The 18,799-nt window shown below is 34.3% G+C and overlaps 1 protein-coding gene across 5 annotated transcripts in view; it reads left to right on the top strand.

Moving 5' to 3' along the window:
- Positions 1–18,799, top strand: part of Kcnh7 (potassium voltage-gated channel subfamily H member 7) — a 446,991-nt gene that overhangs the window by 735 nt on the left and 427,457 nt on the right. For all 5 annotated transcript variants that reach the window (XM_028864467.2, XM_028864506.2, XM_028864388.2 and 2 more), the window contains exon 2: positions 1,310–1,540. In XM_028864467.2, the coding sequence (XP_028720300.1) occupies positions 1,310–1,540 (231 nt within the window). The remainder of the gene's footprint in view (positions 1–1,309; positions 1,541–18,799) is intronic.

Here is an 18,799-nt window from a genome sequence, read left to right as displayed (position 1 = left end):
AAACGGTAGTAGTGATGTAAATGGCTATGCAAACTGTGTTTTATCTTGGTAAACTGCTAGGCTGTGGAATGTCAAGGATGCTTGCTTGATGTTAGTTGGCTCTTAAAACTGAACTTTATACGGAAGCTGAAAATAGACGTCAAAGAATAATTTGGAGAGCAGTGGTCTGGTTTGGAGTGTAAGAAGCTCACTACTCAAAAAACATATTTGTGTGTCTCTGTGGCTCCCCTAAATATGCCGTCTGAGAATTTAAAAATCAAAGTGCAGTCTGTAAATCTCACAGAGACTGAATATAGATAAATTTAATGTACTCATGTAAGCAAACCACCAGAAATTAATTATTTTATATAAATCTAGTAGTTGAAAATCCTATAGTTGTCCATTTATATTCTGCACTGAATCTACTTCAGAATACATTTATGTTGCACACTTTACAAATTTTCTAGTACTGCAATTAACGATGTGCAGATATGGTGCCTGTGTATGACATTAACTTCTCTATCCTGCTTCATATTCTTTGTGGAAATAGCAAATACAGTTTGCTATCACACTTAGTGGGATTTGCATTAAAATATCTACTATTACACAAAAATTCTACCTTGTTACAAAGAAAAAGTTTCTAGAAATGTGTTATCACCATGCTTAATGCATATGTGTGTGTTTTTTTATCTTTTGGAATTGGACATAATGAAAGTGTGAAGCTTTACATTATTTGTTGTTAATAAATGTAGAGTCATTTCATCGCTAAAGATAATTTTCTTAAAAAAACAAGCATGTGTAAAAGCTACAAACATATATGCCTTCCTTACAAATATCAAGAAAAAAAAATCCAAGAGAAAGTTGCATTCTAAGATCCAGTCAAAGTGGAAGTGAGAAATCTGACAGTTTCAGGATGTTTCAATTTTCTGGCTTGGAAAAATTTTATCATACAACTAAATGGCATTCTGGAATTCTCCATTGACAAGCTGCTTTCTGCCTGTCACTAGGACCCCTTGGAGTCACAGGACTTGAGATCTAGACAACTTGGAAACTTCTGATCTTGCAATTAAAGAATAATCTTCTTAATTCCTTCTATTAAATTACTTACTGCCATTGATCTCACATTTAAAGTTTATAGAGGTGTGTGTGTGTGTGTGTGTGTGTGTGTGTGTGTGTGTGTGATTTTTAATTCTCTGGGAAGGGCTTAAGTAATTAGCATCTTGGGAAAGCAACTGCATGCCAGACCCTTATTATGCAACAAATTGTTTTAGTGTTTGTGAGAACCTTGTGGAAGATTCTTAAAAGATGCCTTACCCTCTTCTTATCGCAGATAAAAAATTTATCATTGCAAATGCCAGAGTGCAGAACTGTGCCATCATCTACTGCAATGACGGGTTCTGTGAGATGACTGGTTTCTCCAGGCCAGATGTCATGCAGAAGCCCTGCACCTGCGACTTTCTCCACGGGCCTGAGACCAAGAGGCATGATATTGCCCAAATTGCCCAGGCGTTGCTGGGGTCAGAGGAGAGGAAAGTGGAGGTCACCTACTATCATAAAAATGGTAAAGTGAACCTGTTTAAGGTTCCTTATATTTGATTCCCTTGAAATGAAATTTTGATTGCTTGAAGTTCATATGCAGAGAAACCCCATATAATTAACTGTAGATGAATTTTTAATATAAAGTCTTAGTATCCAAGAAATATGAATGTTCTTATTATTGGCCCAGTAGGAAAAAATTCTTCTTTGTGTAAGGGTACCTTGTTTGAACTCTGTAGAGGTGCAGTAACTTAATGTCACCAAGGACAAGAATGTCATAAGTCAGCCCTGACACTTTTTAAAGGAATGATGTGAAGATTAGTAATTCACCATTTTTATCGTTCTATGCATAATGTGAGAGAAACACATTTTATTTGCCTGCATTTGAATGTATTTCACAAGGTCTTCTTGGAGACTGTGTAATCTAAATTGAAGATTGGAACAGTTATGAATGTTTCTTGGCTTTTTAAATGTTGATGGATGGAACTTCTTGTCTCTTTCCTTTGTTTTTAGAGAAGATTAAGCAGAGTTTATAGTAACTTCTACAACTGAACCACTAAACTTGGGTACATTCATATGTTATAAAATAAGAATTATAGAAGACATTACTTGTGAGAAATTCAGAAAAGGATCTGTGAGTGTGCAGGGTTATTAGTATTTACTTGTCTACCATAAACTATCACTTCAAAGTTAAGGCCATTATTTCAACTTTAAGGACACACTACCTTCTTATAGCCTTGCCCTAGGAACAGTGTTCATGCATGTATACTGTAACACACACACACACACACACATCCTCTCTCTCTCTCTCTCTCTCTCTCTCTCTCTCTCTCTCTCTCTCTCACGCACACACACACACACACACACACATTCACATGTGTGTTCATTAGATAGATAGATAGATAGATAGATAGATAGATAGATAGATATTCAGATATAGATAATGGAATATAAATAGGTTACTATATATGAATACTCACATAATGCTTTTTAACGTAAATACAGATGCATAGGGTGCACACTTAATGGCATTTGCCAATTTAGTAATTTTATACTTGTAAAATACATTGTACATTGTAGTTTTGCCAATATTGCATCATCTATTTCTTCATGTTGTATGTACAAAAATTGATGAGGCTGGAGAGAATCTGCTCAGATTTTTAGAAAACATTTAAGTTTGGCAAATGTTTGTCATATTGTAGTCTACACTATATCATGACTCCTTTGAAAACTGCAGAGAAAAATAGCAAAAGAAAGGTATAATTCTTTCTCTTATTTTCTTATAATTAAATGTTTCATGATATGAAATGTACCATTCTTAATTATGGGATTTTTCCAGTATATGAAGTTGGACTTGAGTGGGTATTTGTAATCAAGTATTACTGGAAAAACAGGTTTGTATAACTTTGTATTGCTCTGGAATGAGAGCAATTATATGATTATCAAACAGCACAGAGCTTGTTTCTTAAATTCTTCCCAGTTTACTCTTACTTTTTGATCAGTGGCACTGTGTATTATAAATAGCCCAAAGGTTCCACTGTCTACAAATATTTCTACATAGAGACTGTCACCAAACACTGCAACTTACCTCTTTTGTCTACATGATGCCAGGAAACTAGACTTTTGAAAGTGTAAGTAGTTCAGTGTTGTTTCTTCTCTGACTGTTAAAGGATAAGGTTGACATGGTCTGTGTTGTGGCTGTTCAAGGCATGCTGGTCCATCATTGGTTGATATATTTTCAAGGCTGTTTTAGAATTTTTTTTCAGCTTAAAAAAATTAAAGTTCCACTCTGAGTAAATCAGTTAGGTACTAAGTACCTCTTCCAAAATGGTTTTAAATAGGAATTGTATCTATTATGGGGTAACTGAAATGTGGAAGTTTATTTGCTGTAATCACAAAATGAGCTCAGAACACTTTTGAAAAAGAATTTTATATTTAAACACAAACTTGTTGGTTGCAAAGTCTGTAGTAAAGATGTCAGTGCATTGACCATTGCAAATCGATGCCTGAATGGTTTCGTTAGCTATACGAATTTTTTAAAGTCACTTTTTTCATACAAGGAGTCTTTGGAAGCCTGTCGAAGTATAGAAATGTCAGTTTTTGGCAAAAACTTTCTCTATTGATGTTTCTTTCAGATATGACACACTTTTAAAGAGTAGAGTATCTTAAGTGGTACCAAGAAACTGTCTATTTAGCTTTAGTTGGTGGAGGAAATGAATAGATGAACTCAGTCTTTCTACTTTTCAACAAAACATATTAAATTAAATTCCCTTGGTGGCTGTTAAGATATAGATATGTTTACCTACTTGGGATGCAATAAACTAGTGGTTAGCTTTGATGCTAGTTCAGGTACATTGAATAGAATCTTGAGTGTTTACTGGTGTATTTACATGACAGCTATAAAATCAGTGAAGGCTTATGACATTCAAATGCTTTGATAGTCTCACCTCTTATTGACCTGCTGCAAGTCACTTTGTATTCATAAAAGCAGACAGGCAGAAAAAAAAACATAGAAACATTTTCTTTGGTTTGTTTGTTAAAGTTTCCTTAATTCCTTTTAGCTGAGGTCATTTAGTGTGATGGTTTGGTTCCTTAATTCTTGGATCTCTAGTAAATGCTTTCTTTGCTTATTAATTTAGCAGTTCAATGAAATATATGTTATGTAATGAACACAATGAGAAAGTTAAGAACAGTTGCTATATTCTACGTTTACCATTCATGGTGAAGCAGTAAAACTGTTTTGAGGAGTAAAACATTAAATCTGAAAGCTTGTTTTCTGAAGGGGCCCAGTGGTTTCCCAAGCAGTGCGAGCCAGAGATGTATGCAGTGAGATCCAATGGAAGCATAGCCCACTGAGAAGCAATACTTCCTACCCTGCTCAGTATGTGACTGTTCTAGGTAGAGTAGAGCTTGCTGTTTACCAGAATATCAATTCTTAAAAACCCACTTATCTGAAGTAGAAGCACTTGACAGCCCTTCCTTTGAGAATTCTATTTTACAGTTTAAGTCATTATTGCATAAATCATTCTTGGCAGCTCTGAATGTTGCTTGAGGTGATAAAGCTGTAAATCTTTTGACACGAAACTCTAATTATATAAAACTATAATTACATGGAGACTTATATAAGGGTGGGCATGTATTTTAATACTGTGATAGCTTCATGTTTAAAAATTATACTTTGAGAGGAGTAGAGTCACTAGTTCAGTCGAGAACTAGAAAACAATGTTCTTATTTGTAGTTTGTAGGTGATGGGAATAAGAAAAAAATAAAGGAATAGCTTAATTAGCTCTGCCTGAATTCACTTGTTTATTAGATTTTTTTGGGGATATTACATCACAAAAATAGCCTGTTAAAACCCTAAAACCTTTCAGTTACATTTAAGTGTATAACACAAATCTCTAAGCAACTTCAAAAACCTGGAAAATCAAAGTAAACTCTTGGACAAATAACACCTTTATTCAAAGGGGAAGCAGGTCCTGAAATGTGTGCAAATTAGGAATGAGGCAGCCTCATGATTTTGGCGTTAAGTTTCCAGACACAGTGCAGTTGCAATTTTATTATTCAATCAGTATAGTGTATAATTGCCTTTCTTGTCTTTGTGCTGCTTCTCAATAGCTAGAGGATGGACAGTGGCTGAGGAGAATCCTCACCTGGTCTGCTCAGTTCCAGAGGCAATGTTTATTTAATTCCTTGGAAGGTGGAAGTGGCTTTCGTTTGTTAACACTGACTCTTTCTTTCCTGAAAACTACACAGAAAGACATAAAAGGTGCTGTTCTGTGAGTAAGAGGGCAGGTTCACCCTGGGTTTCATCTCTATCTTGGGTGACACGTCAATCAGAGGTACAAAGAGGGCACAAGTGGTCTCTGCTTTGAGGGCATTTGTATGACAGAGTGACTAATGTTCATTTGTAATTTCTGAAACATAGATGTTTCTACAAAGTTGCTTATAAGCAAATAAAAAACTAGGATAAATTATTACTCTTCCTCTATGCTTCAGTTTTAAAATAACTATTAATATATACTTTTTGTCATACTTTGTTTCTTGCACACTATACTGACGTCTTAAGGAAGCAACGTAGTTTAGTTGAAATTTTAGTCATATGAAATAACTATTATAATAGCTTTACATAAGCTTTATGCACATAATATATTCAGCTCTCCTAATTCTTGGATTGTGTAGTAGAGCTGCAGATGGTGGTTTTAAATACAGAAATAGAAATATAGTTTGTGTGTATGTAACTCAAGCAACAGGAAAGATTTCCAAGGAGTGTGTTGCCTGGGATTTGTTTCATTGTCGCTTTCTTTTTCTTATCCCGACTTCTCCATACTTTATTCAGCAGGATATTGTAACATCAGAGATTCTAAAATTCATTTTCTTTCACAGATCTAACTTTTTTGAACACCTCATGCCTTTTGGAGATTATACTGGATCCATTGTATCTGTTAGTAGAATAACCACTCTGAAAAAACTTAGTCCTTCCCACAGTCTGAAAACTTCATTTCATTATTTTCTCATATGAAACCAAAATGTCCTGAAGATAAGAGTGGTCTGATCCTATCTTGGTACACAACCCTCCAGCTCTACACCTGTGATCACTGGTGCAAAAAGACTCCGTCTTAACTGGAGGCTTGGGAGAAGACTGTTTAGTTATTTTTATTCTTAAATGCCTTGGGAGTAGGTCAATTTCAAGGTCCAGAGTGGGATAGTCAGAGCAGTTTCCTACTGCTAAATTCTAAGGGGTCTGTTCCGGTTGTTTTTTATCAATAGGCACAGGGTCTGCTGCAGCCAGTTGCTGAGAGAATCCTTGGCCAGTTGAGCTACATGTAAGTAGCAGGTAGAGTACAGAGCACTGTGATGAACCATTCATACAGACATTTGAATTAGAAGCTAGGAAATATTTATAATTTTTTTCTCTTCTTCCTAAACTGTTGGTCAACAAATATATTACAATATTACTCCTCATTTTCCATTTGCTGTCAAGTACTCTGATTGAGGTCTGCATGACCCACTTTGGGAAGCATGGAAGTATTGTTTTCCCCACTCTAATTTCTCATGTTGTCCTCAGAGGACTGCTGCTCAAACATGAATCACACTGATGATTTGGTGAAGCTAAGGATCACTGCAAGTGAGTTTTATGCATTTAATAAAGGATCCAATAATCCCATAAACTACATATTCAACTTTTTAAACTACATAAACTACTATTCACCTTTTACAGAAACAACACGGAGACCAGAGAAACTTGTCACCTCACACACAGTTCAAAAGTGATGGGTCCTAAGCTCTCTGCAGCTTTTCCTTACAGCTCAGCTGTCTATGCGAGACACTTGGTAACACACTGAGACTCATTAGAACTCTTGGGATAAAGTTCTAGGCTCTTTTTCAGTGTTCTTGGTGGGTGGTCATCAAGAATAAGATTTACTGGGGTTTTCAAGTGGGGCATATTTAGATAAAACAAGGTAAGTTTTCATCTCTAATACCATGGTTAACTTGACCAAAATTTGCCTTCTTAATTTCCTTTTCCCATACATATTAGAAAATAACATCTCTTTTGTAAAGCTAAGTGTCCTGGCCACAACATTATTTGTAATATAGTTTCTTGTCTGTAATGTGTCTAGTTACATTAGTTACTCAGTTAGTTGGATAACTAAGCAAGTTTGTTTCTCCTACAAATTTTAGGTTTCAACCATAATTGATTATTGCACGGAACACACACACACACACACACACACACATTGCACCCAGGGCTATGTGCAATTCTCAGAGCTTTTCCTTTGTCTACAAAAAGTAATAATTATTTCAAAGTCGCTCTTTGGTCTTGCGCTCCACTTCTTTCTACAGAAACCGTCACTGAAGACAGTAGAAAAGACATTTTGTGGTGTCATTTCTGATTGCCTTCAGAGTCCACTACACCCAAACCCTCACCATTTGGTTCTTGATTCCAGTGCAAATGCTAGATCAGGCTGCACCATAAGTTACGATAGCTAAATTTATCTATTTTATTAGCAGTTATAAAACATTGTCTTATTAACTTATGAACCCAGAAATGTGGACCAATGCTTGCCACAAGTATACACTTAATAAATGGCCTTTGAAGAATGAATATAGGCTGAAAAATAATACCATAAAGTCACAATAGTAAGATCAGATCTTGGAAAATCAAATCGTAGGCAAAGTGTGATATTTTAGTTTATCACATATAAATGACCTTCAGGTTATTTATTTATGATCATATTCCTTAATTTATTAATTATTATTTATCTTTGCTCAGTATTGTAAGAATTAAATCTTCTTTTTAATCTATAACTATATACAAAAAATAGTAAAGAAAATATTTACCAGAAATTATTTTTGTTTACTGTAGACATTCATCACTTGCCATTTATCAATGGCTCAATACTGTCTCCAACAATCTCTAATAGCCAAACCCACAGATCTCTTATGTAATTTTCTTACTTGATTTCTTTTTTTTGGGGGCGGGGTGGACAGTATCTCTCCTGACTTCTTGTCTTACTCAATATTGACTTTTTATAAGTGGTTTAACATTATTCTTCTTCTTCAGTATTTTGTTTTTCATTTTCTTTTAAGAGACTGTTTTTCTTTGTAACACAGGCTGCCCTCAAACTTGTAATCCTTCTGCCTCAATTTTATGAATGTTGGGACTCTAGAGGTGCACCATTACACTATTACACTCAGTTCCACTCAGTGTTTTCTTGAGATTATCTAATCAGCAATTACACTTTGATGCCAAGGTTATGTAATAGTGAAAGGGTAAAGTCCAAAAAAGTTAATTATTAATAATTATAAATGTCATATTAGTGTTTTTCCTCTTTCCTAACCATGCTGTCTGCATTTAGTAACAATGGTAGGCTATTGCTGAGAAGCAGTAGTGAGGCATCTGGAAGGTCTTAATCACCATAACATGCAGTGTGCCCTACTACTAAAAATTAAACTGAAGTTTCTACTTGTCCCAACTGAGTTTCAAGAAAACCTAGATTAGATTCCCATTGTCATAACTGAACATTCCATAAAATTTTCTTCATTTTACTTGAGAAAAACGTTGTACCTTTTCTATGACAACTCATGCATTTCTTAGGGAGCCCCCTGTGATCCCTTCCACTGTGGAAACACTTCTGCTTTTGTAAACAAAAACAAAATCTGCTGTGTCTTGGTAGAACACTTCATACTCCTTTTTCTTCAGAAAGGGATAAAATCAGCAGTGGCAGGTACTAATGGCCAGCATTTTTCCCCCTGCCCACTGAGTTCCTTCGCCCTAGGACAACCCACAGCACCCTCCCTGCACCCTTCAACACTTCTCTGTGTCTAAGAAAACTTCTGTACAGTGTCAGTCTCAGCTCATTTCAAAGGTGTTCTCTAAATCCCTCAGGCACCTTTTCCACATTCTCTGGCATTCCTTTTCATATCTCTATTAGAATACTTATGAAATGAGGTTTTAGTAATTTGTTTCCAAATTGGCCTTCTCTCCCCAACATTTAACATTTTGAAAGCACTCATTGAGGCACTTATTAAAGACTTGAGGAAATAGCAGGAGAATAGAAAATGGTTTTAAAATAGTCTAGGCACAAACATTTTTGCAGATGAAAATATTTATAATATTTTCAGTGGTAGGGTCTTCAAAAGTCTCATTCATTCATTCATTCATTCATCTTTCAATATCTTATGCTACTCATTTGGTAAATGTGAAAAGTGTAAAAATCAACATCCTCCATTATTCAGTTGCATAAACAATGAATTGCTAATGTTTATTTACCTGGAATTCTCCAAAATTACATAATAACTAATTGCCCTTCTTAAGTGAGCCTGGAAGGAGAAATGAATGGTCAGAGCAATGCAGCTACATCCCAAACACCTACATCCTTAGCCAGTTCTGGAGGATGCCTACAGATAAATGAAAAAGTAGCAATTTGTCCATGTGTTCTTCGCATCTCAGCCTTCCCTGCATCTCCCCAAATCACCACGATAAAATAACTATAAAACCTCCTTTGTAATTATTCTGAGCTCTTTTTCTTTTGCCACACCACACACTAGAAATGAACTCACTCTCCTACTAGTCTCTCTAAACATTTAATTCTCCATTTTCTCCTTCTTCCCTTTCTTGTCTTTTTTCTTTATAAGCCTTGTCTCATGGAATGAGAATGTAAAATCTGCATGGTGTCAAAAACACTTCATCAGTCATACCCTGAGACCTGAGGATTTCAACACCTCAGCAAGCAAGGGCTTTGCATATTCTATTCCTCTCTCTGTACCTCCTTCCTTCTCTCTCTGTGATTTTATTGTCCTGGCAAAAATTAGAAAATACAGATGTATGTGCAGATGTGTAGAGAACAGATGTCTAACCATTCGAACTAAGATACATTCACTGATAAATGAAGGCATATATTGCTTATAATTTTCTTTGCAAATATGCTTCTGTGTGTGCATGTATCCATATGGACTCTGTTAAAACAAGATGAGGATGGCATTATATTTTGTATACCAATGTATAACTTTATTTCTTCATGGAAAGACATATCTGCTGTAACAATTACATCTTTTTTTTTCATATGGACAACCCAGAAATTATTGTGATACTCAAAAACTATTGCATTTGATAGGATAGAATATTACCAAAATACTTAAGAAACATTTTACAATTTCTAATTTTGTACAATTGTAAAGGCATACAAAGAAAATATACATCTTGTTTACCTAGAGTGTTCTTTTGAACACATGTTTCTAGAAGTATAACTGTTGGATAAAAAAATATATGTGTCTCAAAATTAGGTATACATATTTGATACTTCTATTATATTGTATACTCCAAAAGGGAAGATGTTTTTTTGTTTAATTCTTTTTTTTTTTTTTTTTTGGTTTTTTCGAGACAGGTTTCTCTGTGTAGCCTTGCGCCTTTTCCTGGAACTCACTTGGTAGTCCAGGCTGGCCTCGAACTCACAGAGATCCTCCTGGCTCTGCCTCTGCCTCCCGAGTACTGGAATTAAAGGCGTGCGCCACCACCGCCCGGCTTCTTGTTTAATTCTTGCGAATAACAATACTTGGTCTTCATTTTAATTTTGGTTGATCCAGTAAAATGATCTTATTATCTGATCATTAAATTTAATCTCAAATGTTTACTGAAAAACTTTTATAGAAAATATCTGAAGCAGTCTGTTTTATTTACAGAAAACGTGCTGGATATTGTTACAATTAGATAGTAATAAGAACCTACTGAATAGCTAATTGAACTGGCTAGTAAATACCCTTTCTCATACCGTGATAATTCTTTCAAAAACTGCCAATCACATTTACATTTTATTATAGTAATTTACTAACAAATCTTAGATTTTAAAAAAACTAGTGCCATTTATTACTATTGAAATAATTTATCATTTAGAAGTTAAAGCACTCACTGACCTTTGTCATTTTTCTGTATGATATGAATTGGATTTTAACTCGCTTTTAGTATTAATTGTGTCCTTACAATGTGTGGTGAAAATTTTGAGTAGTGAAAGGTTTTTTCATAAAATATAGATTTTTTTAAAATAAAAATATAGTCTTGTTCAGATAAAAATAATAACTGTACATGGTTGTTAACTAACAGGAAATGAATAGAATGTTAGGATACACAACAGAAGGAAATTGTACCATGAGTGATCTGTGATGTCAAATAGTAATGTATGGGGGGAAAACCCAAGCAGTGGAAACAACGGCACATTACACAAACTACCAGCTTTATCCACACAGTGCTATATAACTCACAGAAAATATAACAGGAAAAGACCCTTGTTTCCTCAGCTCCCTTCCTTAACCAAGACAAGCAGAGCTCAGGTAATCAGATCTCTATAGCAGTGACTCAATGCTTAGGTCTTCCCTCCAGGTGTTCTTTATAATGAATGTCACTTATCCCAGGCTCAGTAGGATTTATGGCTTCCCAGATTGCTCTTAGAATTTGCTCCCTGAATGAAGAACTCCACAGAAATGCCACTAATGATGTTCGAATTCAATGGTCCTATTAGCCAGTCTCTAGTCAGTTCACAGTCTAAAACTGCGTTACTCCTTTCTTTACAGTTCATGTTTCTAGAGTGAACAGAAGGTGTCCTACTGAAATTTCATACCTACCAACTCTCATTATTTCAAATGTATTCATTGCAACACATGTATGGTGTGGGTTATACAACATTTTATTTTAATTACTGGCTCATTGAAGATGCCAATAATTTCAATGATGAATTTCCCTTTGGCAAATACTTCATATTAAAGCGTTGTTATTAGTCTTGGCATTTTGAAAATGTGAGCAATGCTGCTTCCGCTTTAAATATCTTTACTGAGGAAGAGTTTTATAATGCCATCTTGATTTTTCTTCTGTGCTAGAAAATAAATTTAAATGTCTGGGGGAGCTTCACCTCTATTACAGAAATGACAATTTCAAGTATAAGATGATAGACAAAGTAGTCATGTAAATACTTATTTTGTGAGACTTGAAAATTGCTGATAAAATACACTTTAAATGTAAAGAATGAAGGTGAAACCCAGTCTTTTAAATGGTGTTAGTTGTATCATGGAATACCTGAAAAAGACAGCAAAATATATTGCACTCTCTTTCCATGTATCCTACATGTGCTCACATCTACAAAAATCATTGAAGAAATGTGGAATTTTTCATAGTAATGACATGATAATATAACCAAACACGATTTCCTTGACTCTAACGTCATTGTTCCAGAGCTAAAATAATCCTCCCCTTATTAACCCTCACTTAAGCCAAACAAAACAAACAACAACAGAACCCCCCCAAAGTTCATAATTTTGGTTTTTTGGATGAAATTAATTTTTAAATATATTCATACATAATAGTATCTTATAAAAAGTTTTTAAAATGTAGCCTAAATTATTTCTGGTAATTTATATGCAATCTTATAATTTAGGGTAACTATGTGGAAGAATATGCCTTGGCTTTAGGATTTTAAACACTATTCATAATAATTTGTATTTATTGAATCCTTAAAATATGCTGTTACTTATACAAGCTGATGACATGACCACTCCATGGTATAGCTGCATGGAAGGATTTATTTTAGACATTAGGGAGGGAACAACCAGAGACATTGGGAAGAATCCAGAGCAGAGAGAGAAAGAAGCAGACTAAACATGGACAGCAGACTAGGCATAGCCAGAGCTATCTGCAAGAGTGAAGAAAATAGCAGGGGACAGAGACAACAATAGTGAGAGAAGCAGGAGAAGAGCATAAAGAAAACATAGTGAGAATAGCATAGTTATAAGGAAAACGAGCAGCTTGGGGGAGAGAAGCCCATGAGCTGGAGGGAGTTTAGGGTAAATGAGGAGGTGAGAAGGGCTAAGATCCTAACATGGATTTTGAAATATGTAATGGGTACTAGGACACTGAGGGATACTGGGGGTCAGCATGTACTTTGATATGATGATAGGTAACACAGGTAGACATACATCTCTTCTTCCAGAGATAAGGAAAATGACTCCCTTTGGCTGATGGGAACCAGTTCACAAGTTCCTGAGAAATGCTGGCTTTTATCTAACTGTCAGAAATCTACCTAAAGTCCAAATTGAGCTCATTTCTGGACATCTGTACAGCCTATTGGAGTTTGGAGATTAAGGTTTCTTTTGGCCCTAACACTACTGTTCTAAAATCTTCCATTTAGAATATCCTACCTCACCTTGAAAGGGATAGTTTATGGTTCCCATTTTCAAGATTGAAATCATGAAGCTCAGTTACTTTCTCAAGGCTACTGAAGTTATCTGGGACAGCTACCATCTGAGTATCGTTTGTCTTCTTTTGGAGCCCATTGTTGAGGGTCCCTACTGTTCCTCAGCCCACCCTGACCCCTTTCATGCAGGTTCAGTGACATACAAAGTCCATGCCTGTAGGGACAAGTCTTGTCTTAATAGAAAAGTGTGAATCATTTATGGATTTCAGATTGAGAGGGCTATTCGTGGCTATCAACTTGACTTCTACTACTATTACTACTACCACAGCTGCCAGCTACATCTGGAATTAACTAAATCCCAAATGGATGGTCAAACCCCTAAGCTACGATTCTTAACTAAATCATTTGAAGTGAATGGGAAGACCCCATTTTAATCCAGATCTTAAAGGTGGGAAGATCCCCTTTAACATGGGCCCAAACCTTCTGCTGGCAGCCTCTGTAAAGGACATGGAAGAAAGAAGCTTGCTCTCTTTTTGCCTGGTTGCGGTCACTCTCAGTAGAAAGTCCATTCCTTCATAATAATCTCAGTAAATAAAAAAATAATTACAAAGAAAAAAAAACATGAAGCTTCATTTTGTAGATTGTGGGGTCAGGTGCCCAGCTTATCTCCTGAATATGTATGCCCCAAAGTAACCTTCTGCAACATATTGAAGTTACTTGTCCATAATTCTATCATCAATGAAATGAGAACTGTTGTTATAATAGATACTAATGTACCAAAATATTCACGATTGCATTCATAAAGTCCCTTCAACTCTTGGCACCTAGTTAGTACAATGTAAGAGTTAACAAATATAATATGTCAAGGAATTGAGTTAAAAAACACATGTTAAACTGTCAAATTCCAAAGGGAATATGCAATCTCATGTGTAGCTGAGTAAAAAAACATAAAAGAAATTCTGACTTCAGGAAGTAAAAGTAAAACAATCCTAAATTTTGACAAACTGTCATCCTTGGAACTTCAACCTGGAAATCAAGGCCTTACTCATACTCTGGATAATTTACTTTTAATTTTCTTTTGAAAGAAACTTTCAAAACTCAGAGACTTATATTGGACATGCTTATGCTGAAAGTATCAGCAGTTCAGGAAACCTGAATTTTTACCTTTAATTTGTATACAACCAAACCTGGTAGCTATATGTCTGAAACTGGTGCATTTGGAAAGAAACTTCCTCCTCCACAGTGATGTGTTAGCTCAGCTTGCTCCTCTTTAGTCCATGATTCAGTGACAATCAATCAGAATGAATCAATCATATTTACAGCAAAGATGCAGACATAATTGGAATTTATCTACTTGTAGAAAGTATATATAAGAATGTCCAAATACCATAGCTAATGTGTCCATATAACAGTTTTTAAACAGGATACTTTTTAAAGTAAAAGAGTAGAGTTATTGATAATTATAACAGGAGACAAAAGAAACCCAGGATTGATATATGTATATTGCATGTATACAGTCTAAACACAACATATATCTAGCATCATTTAGCAGATTTTAAAAAAAATGTGTACCATTCTTTAGTTTGTATATGAACATTTTATTTAGGTTTCCCAAGCCTATGGTTGAAAAAATGTAGCCTCTCATTCTTGCAATGCCTAAAATGCATACTGTGTAGACAAATACAGTATCTAGCAATCTGGAGAAATGAGTCAGAATTCCCTCTAAAGAATGCATTGCACCTGCTGACCTCTTTGAAATAAGACTGCAAATGAATCCCTCTATAAATACCATGTCGATGGTTCTTAGTAAAGGGAATTAACCCTAACCATTTTGTGAACCATTGTGATCAGGAGAGCAGTAATAGACTTAAGGTAAAAAAGTTGAGTTCATTGCTGAATGCCAATCCTCTGTTAAAGGATATCTTTGACTTTCAACAGGATCTTTATCTCAGACTCCATTAAAGTGTGGGTGTACATGGAGCATGTGTAGTCTTCTTTTCCTTCGGTTTTTGATCAGGTTCTGGCTGTAAAATATCATTATTGATATTTTAACATGGTGAAAACATTGTTCTTGAAATATGAAACTTGTTTATGAAAGATGTATTTTAAGTAGGAGAGGCATTCCCAGGAAAGTCGAGGCTAATGGCATGCAAGAAAAGAATTGCCTGCTTTCTAAGAAAAACAATTAAGCATTAATTAACAAATTAATATTTTTCAATAGAGAGTCAATTTCCTCATTCTGGTGAGCTCACATAGAAATTAATCTCGTCCATATTCAGGAGGAAAGTGGAGACATGAAATGATGCAAATGAGACCAAATGAAATTGTTTTCCAGAGGAATGCTAAGCGAAGGTGTAGGGCTAGCATTATTATGGTATTTGTGTTTTTGTCATGTCAGGGAAAGACAATCAAACAAACAAATAAACAAAAAGAGATTTGTTGTGACAACTGAGGTTATAGACAAATTCAACTTCTCAACTACAATCTAAAAAAAGAAAAGAAATCCTCATGAATTACAGTAGTTATAAATATTCTCCTTCTCTTCAAGATTCCACTGACTTTTCCTTTTAAATTGGTCTTGGTTGTTGGAGCCATTTTATATATAGGAAATGTTACCTAAAGAATGTGAAGAAAATAAATGGATGTCTCAGAAGTTGTACCTTCCTCACATCTAATTTCATGTTGATTTATGGTACCCCTTTGACTCAGTATTTGCTAAGTAAAAGTTTATGGAACAAAAATGTTGGCTAATAAATACATTACACTTTTTTCATAACTTGAAACATACATTATTGTGGGTTGTCAAATTTTTAGCTCAAAACTATTTATCCTTTTAATTATCTAAGATGGGGGAGAAAAAAAACAATAGCCACAGTTTCAGTCAGGATTATTTTTAATTTTTAATTCTAATTTGAAAATGCACCATAAAAAGAGCAGCACATAAAATTCACAGGCTTGGCATTTCTTCTACATTACATTATCCTTAACCTTTTAGTACAGAGACATTATCCTACCTTTAAGCAAAGAAAAACAAATCCAGATGTTAAAGAAACATTTGGCAATTAAAACATAACATTTACCACTATTTTCAAATAATAACAAACAGGCCATTGGGCAATTACATGAAAAAATAACCCACATATTTATTTTTTCTACCATCAGTTTAATTAGAAGTCCTTAAAACTATATATTCCTGCAAACAAGTTGCCAAAATACGGCAATGATGTGAATGCACATAAGGTCTTCAAAGACATTAAACTAATGTAAAAACTACTGCATGTGTTGTTCTTTTTCCACAGTGGTTGTATATGTGCATAAATTTTAATTTATTCATCATTTTGATTAGCCAGTTATATTTACTTGCAGATATGATCATATCTTATCCTTAAATATTTTGATTTTTATTTGCTAGTATTAATGAAATTAGCTCATCTAACTACTTCTTCAAATGAGACATTTGAAAACTGAAGCAATAATACTAGTACCTTTAAATTTTGCAAACCATCCATATATCATCTTTTAAAACATTTGATTTTTCATAACGGAGGATTAAATTTTTATCACATTACCATTTATTGTAGTGTACTCTTAGTTTCCTTGAACCTCAGCTTTTCTTCAATTTCACAATACTAATCTTTGAGGGAATAGGCTCATTGACTTACAGAATGTTCACCATGGATTCATTTAATGAATCTTCATGACTTCCTTCAACCTGTAAGGTTTATACTATCTTTATAAATAATGTTATGCTTTTCACTGAGTATTTCCTGAAATACCTGAAATCAATAATCCCAGTTATTGGAAATTTGTATGAGTCAACACTTGTCATGCTATTCTTTTAAATATTTTGACCCAAAAAATTTAAAACAAGAAACTTAAAATATCTCAAGTGGCATCAGTAGACTATATTAAACCAAAACATGAATGATTCCAATAGTAAAATGATCATTAATTAGTTCAGGTTAGTTAATGACAAGACAAATAAAATGGAAGTTGGTCCACGCTCATAAAGTCCCAATATTGTAATGATGTCCAGTTTTACAAAATTGATCTCTAAACCTAATCAAAATGATGGGAGACTCAAATTTCTGTAAACATTGAAAATTGCATGGAAATGCAAACAATCTGCAATATCTAATTTAGAATGAGAAAGAAGAGCAAAGTTTGGGGGAATGCTATAGTAAGAACTGACATAATGCTATACAAATTGTAGCAGTGTGGTATCAACAATGATGTGGGTAATCTGATTGATGGACAGAGTACCTTAGCAGATCCTCAGGTATACAGTGAATTGATATTTGATAACAGCACCAAATTGAGGAATCACAGGTCTTTCCTATAACAGTTTTTTTAGAGAAATGTATGGAAAAATACTAGATCGTGGTGTTGCATTATGCACAACTGTTAATTTGAATTAAAATTTGAACTTGAAGCACTAAAATTATCAACTACTTGGATATGCATATAAAATATCTTTATACTTTTGAGAAATAATTATTTTTAAGAAAGCAAAGCTACTAAAAATAAAAATGAAAATAAAGAGTTGGACATCCCCAAATTTGAAAATGCATACACTTCAGAAACATTTCATTAAGAAATTTTTCAGCTAAACTGGTCCTTAGCTTTAAGTCAGCAGAACAGAATAAAGAAGAAACAACTTCAAAAAATAAAAGAAAAGCAATTTTCTGCGGATGGAATGCAGGATGGAGTGCCATTATTCAAGAAGCAAAAACAGGTGGATTGTGAGTTCGAGGTAATCTACAATCACAAGTAAAAAGTGAAATAAAGAAAAAAATCAGAAACAACAGACATGACACAAGCTGAGAGAAAACATTTCACACATTTACTTGGAATTACATCATTTAATGTGTGCATGCATAGTAATATGAAATATAGTGCTCTACATGAAAGTATACATATAAAATATTATATATTTTATGTCAATAATAAGAAATGATAAACAAAAACGATAATAAGTGACTTAGAAGCTTTTTAAGAAAAACAATTTATTTTACAACAAAGCAAAATAAGTGGATAAAGAGGTAGCTCAGCAGTTAAGAGCACTGGTTGCTCTTCCAGATGACTCAGATTTGAGTTTCAGTACCCACAAAGTGGCTAACAAACTTCTACAACTCCACTTCCAGGGGACCCAGTGCACTTTTTTTTTTTTTTTTTTTTTTTTTTTTTGGCCTTCATAGGCATTAGGCACACAAATGGTACACAGACTCACATGCAGACAAAACATTAATACACAGAAAATAAATACGTATTTTAAAAGGTCAAATAAAACCCACTAGGACAAAAACTGACACTACCAAATATCAGTGAGACTCTGTGCTCCCAGAGAAACTTCTGTGTTACCAGTGACATTGAAAAATGAGATGATTATTTCAGAAACTTTTAGTGCTTCTGTGACATTAAATATCTTATGATCTTCTTTTAGATCCATCTAATGAAAGTGAAGGTATATAATCTTTATGAGATGTTCGTCACAGATTTCTTTATAGCCCAAATATATAAATGAATATAAAACTCATTATAGCTTTATAATAGTACAATAATATTGAACAATAGTAACCTCTTGACATTTAGTACAAAATTGTCAA

The sequence above is a fragment of the Peromyscus leucopus genome, chromosome 4, assembly GCF_004664715.2.
Source record: "Peromyscus leucopus breed LL Stock chromosome 4, UCI_PerLeu_2.1, whole genome shotgun sequence".
Taxonomy (NCBI): domain Eukaryota; kingdom Metazoa; phylum Chordata; class Mammalia; order Rodentia; family Cricetidae; genus Peromyscus; species Peromyscus leucopus.
The sequence above is the reverse complement of the archived record's forward strand: the minus strand, read 5'-3'. Positions and strand labels throughout refer to the sequence as shown.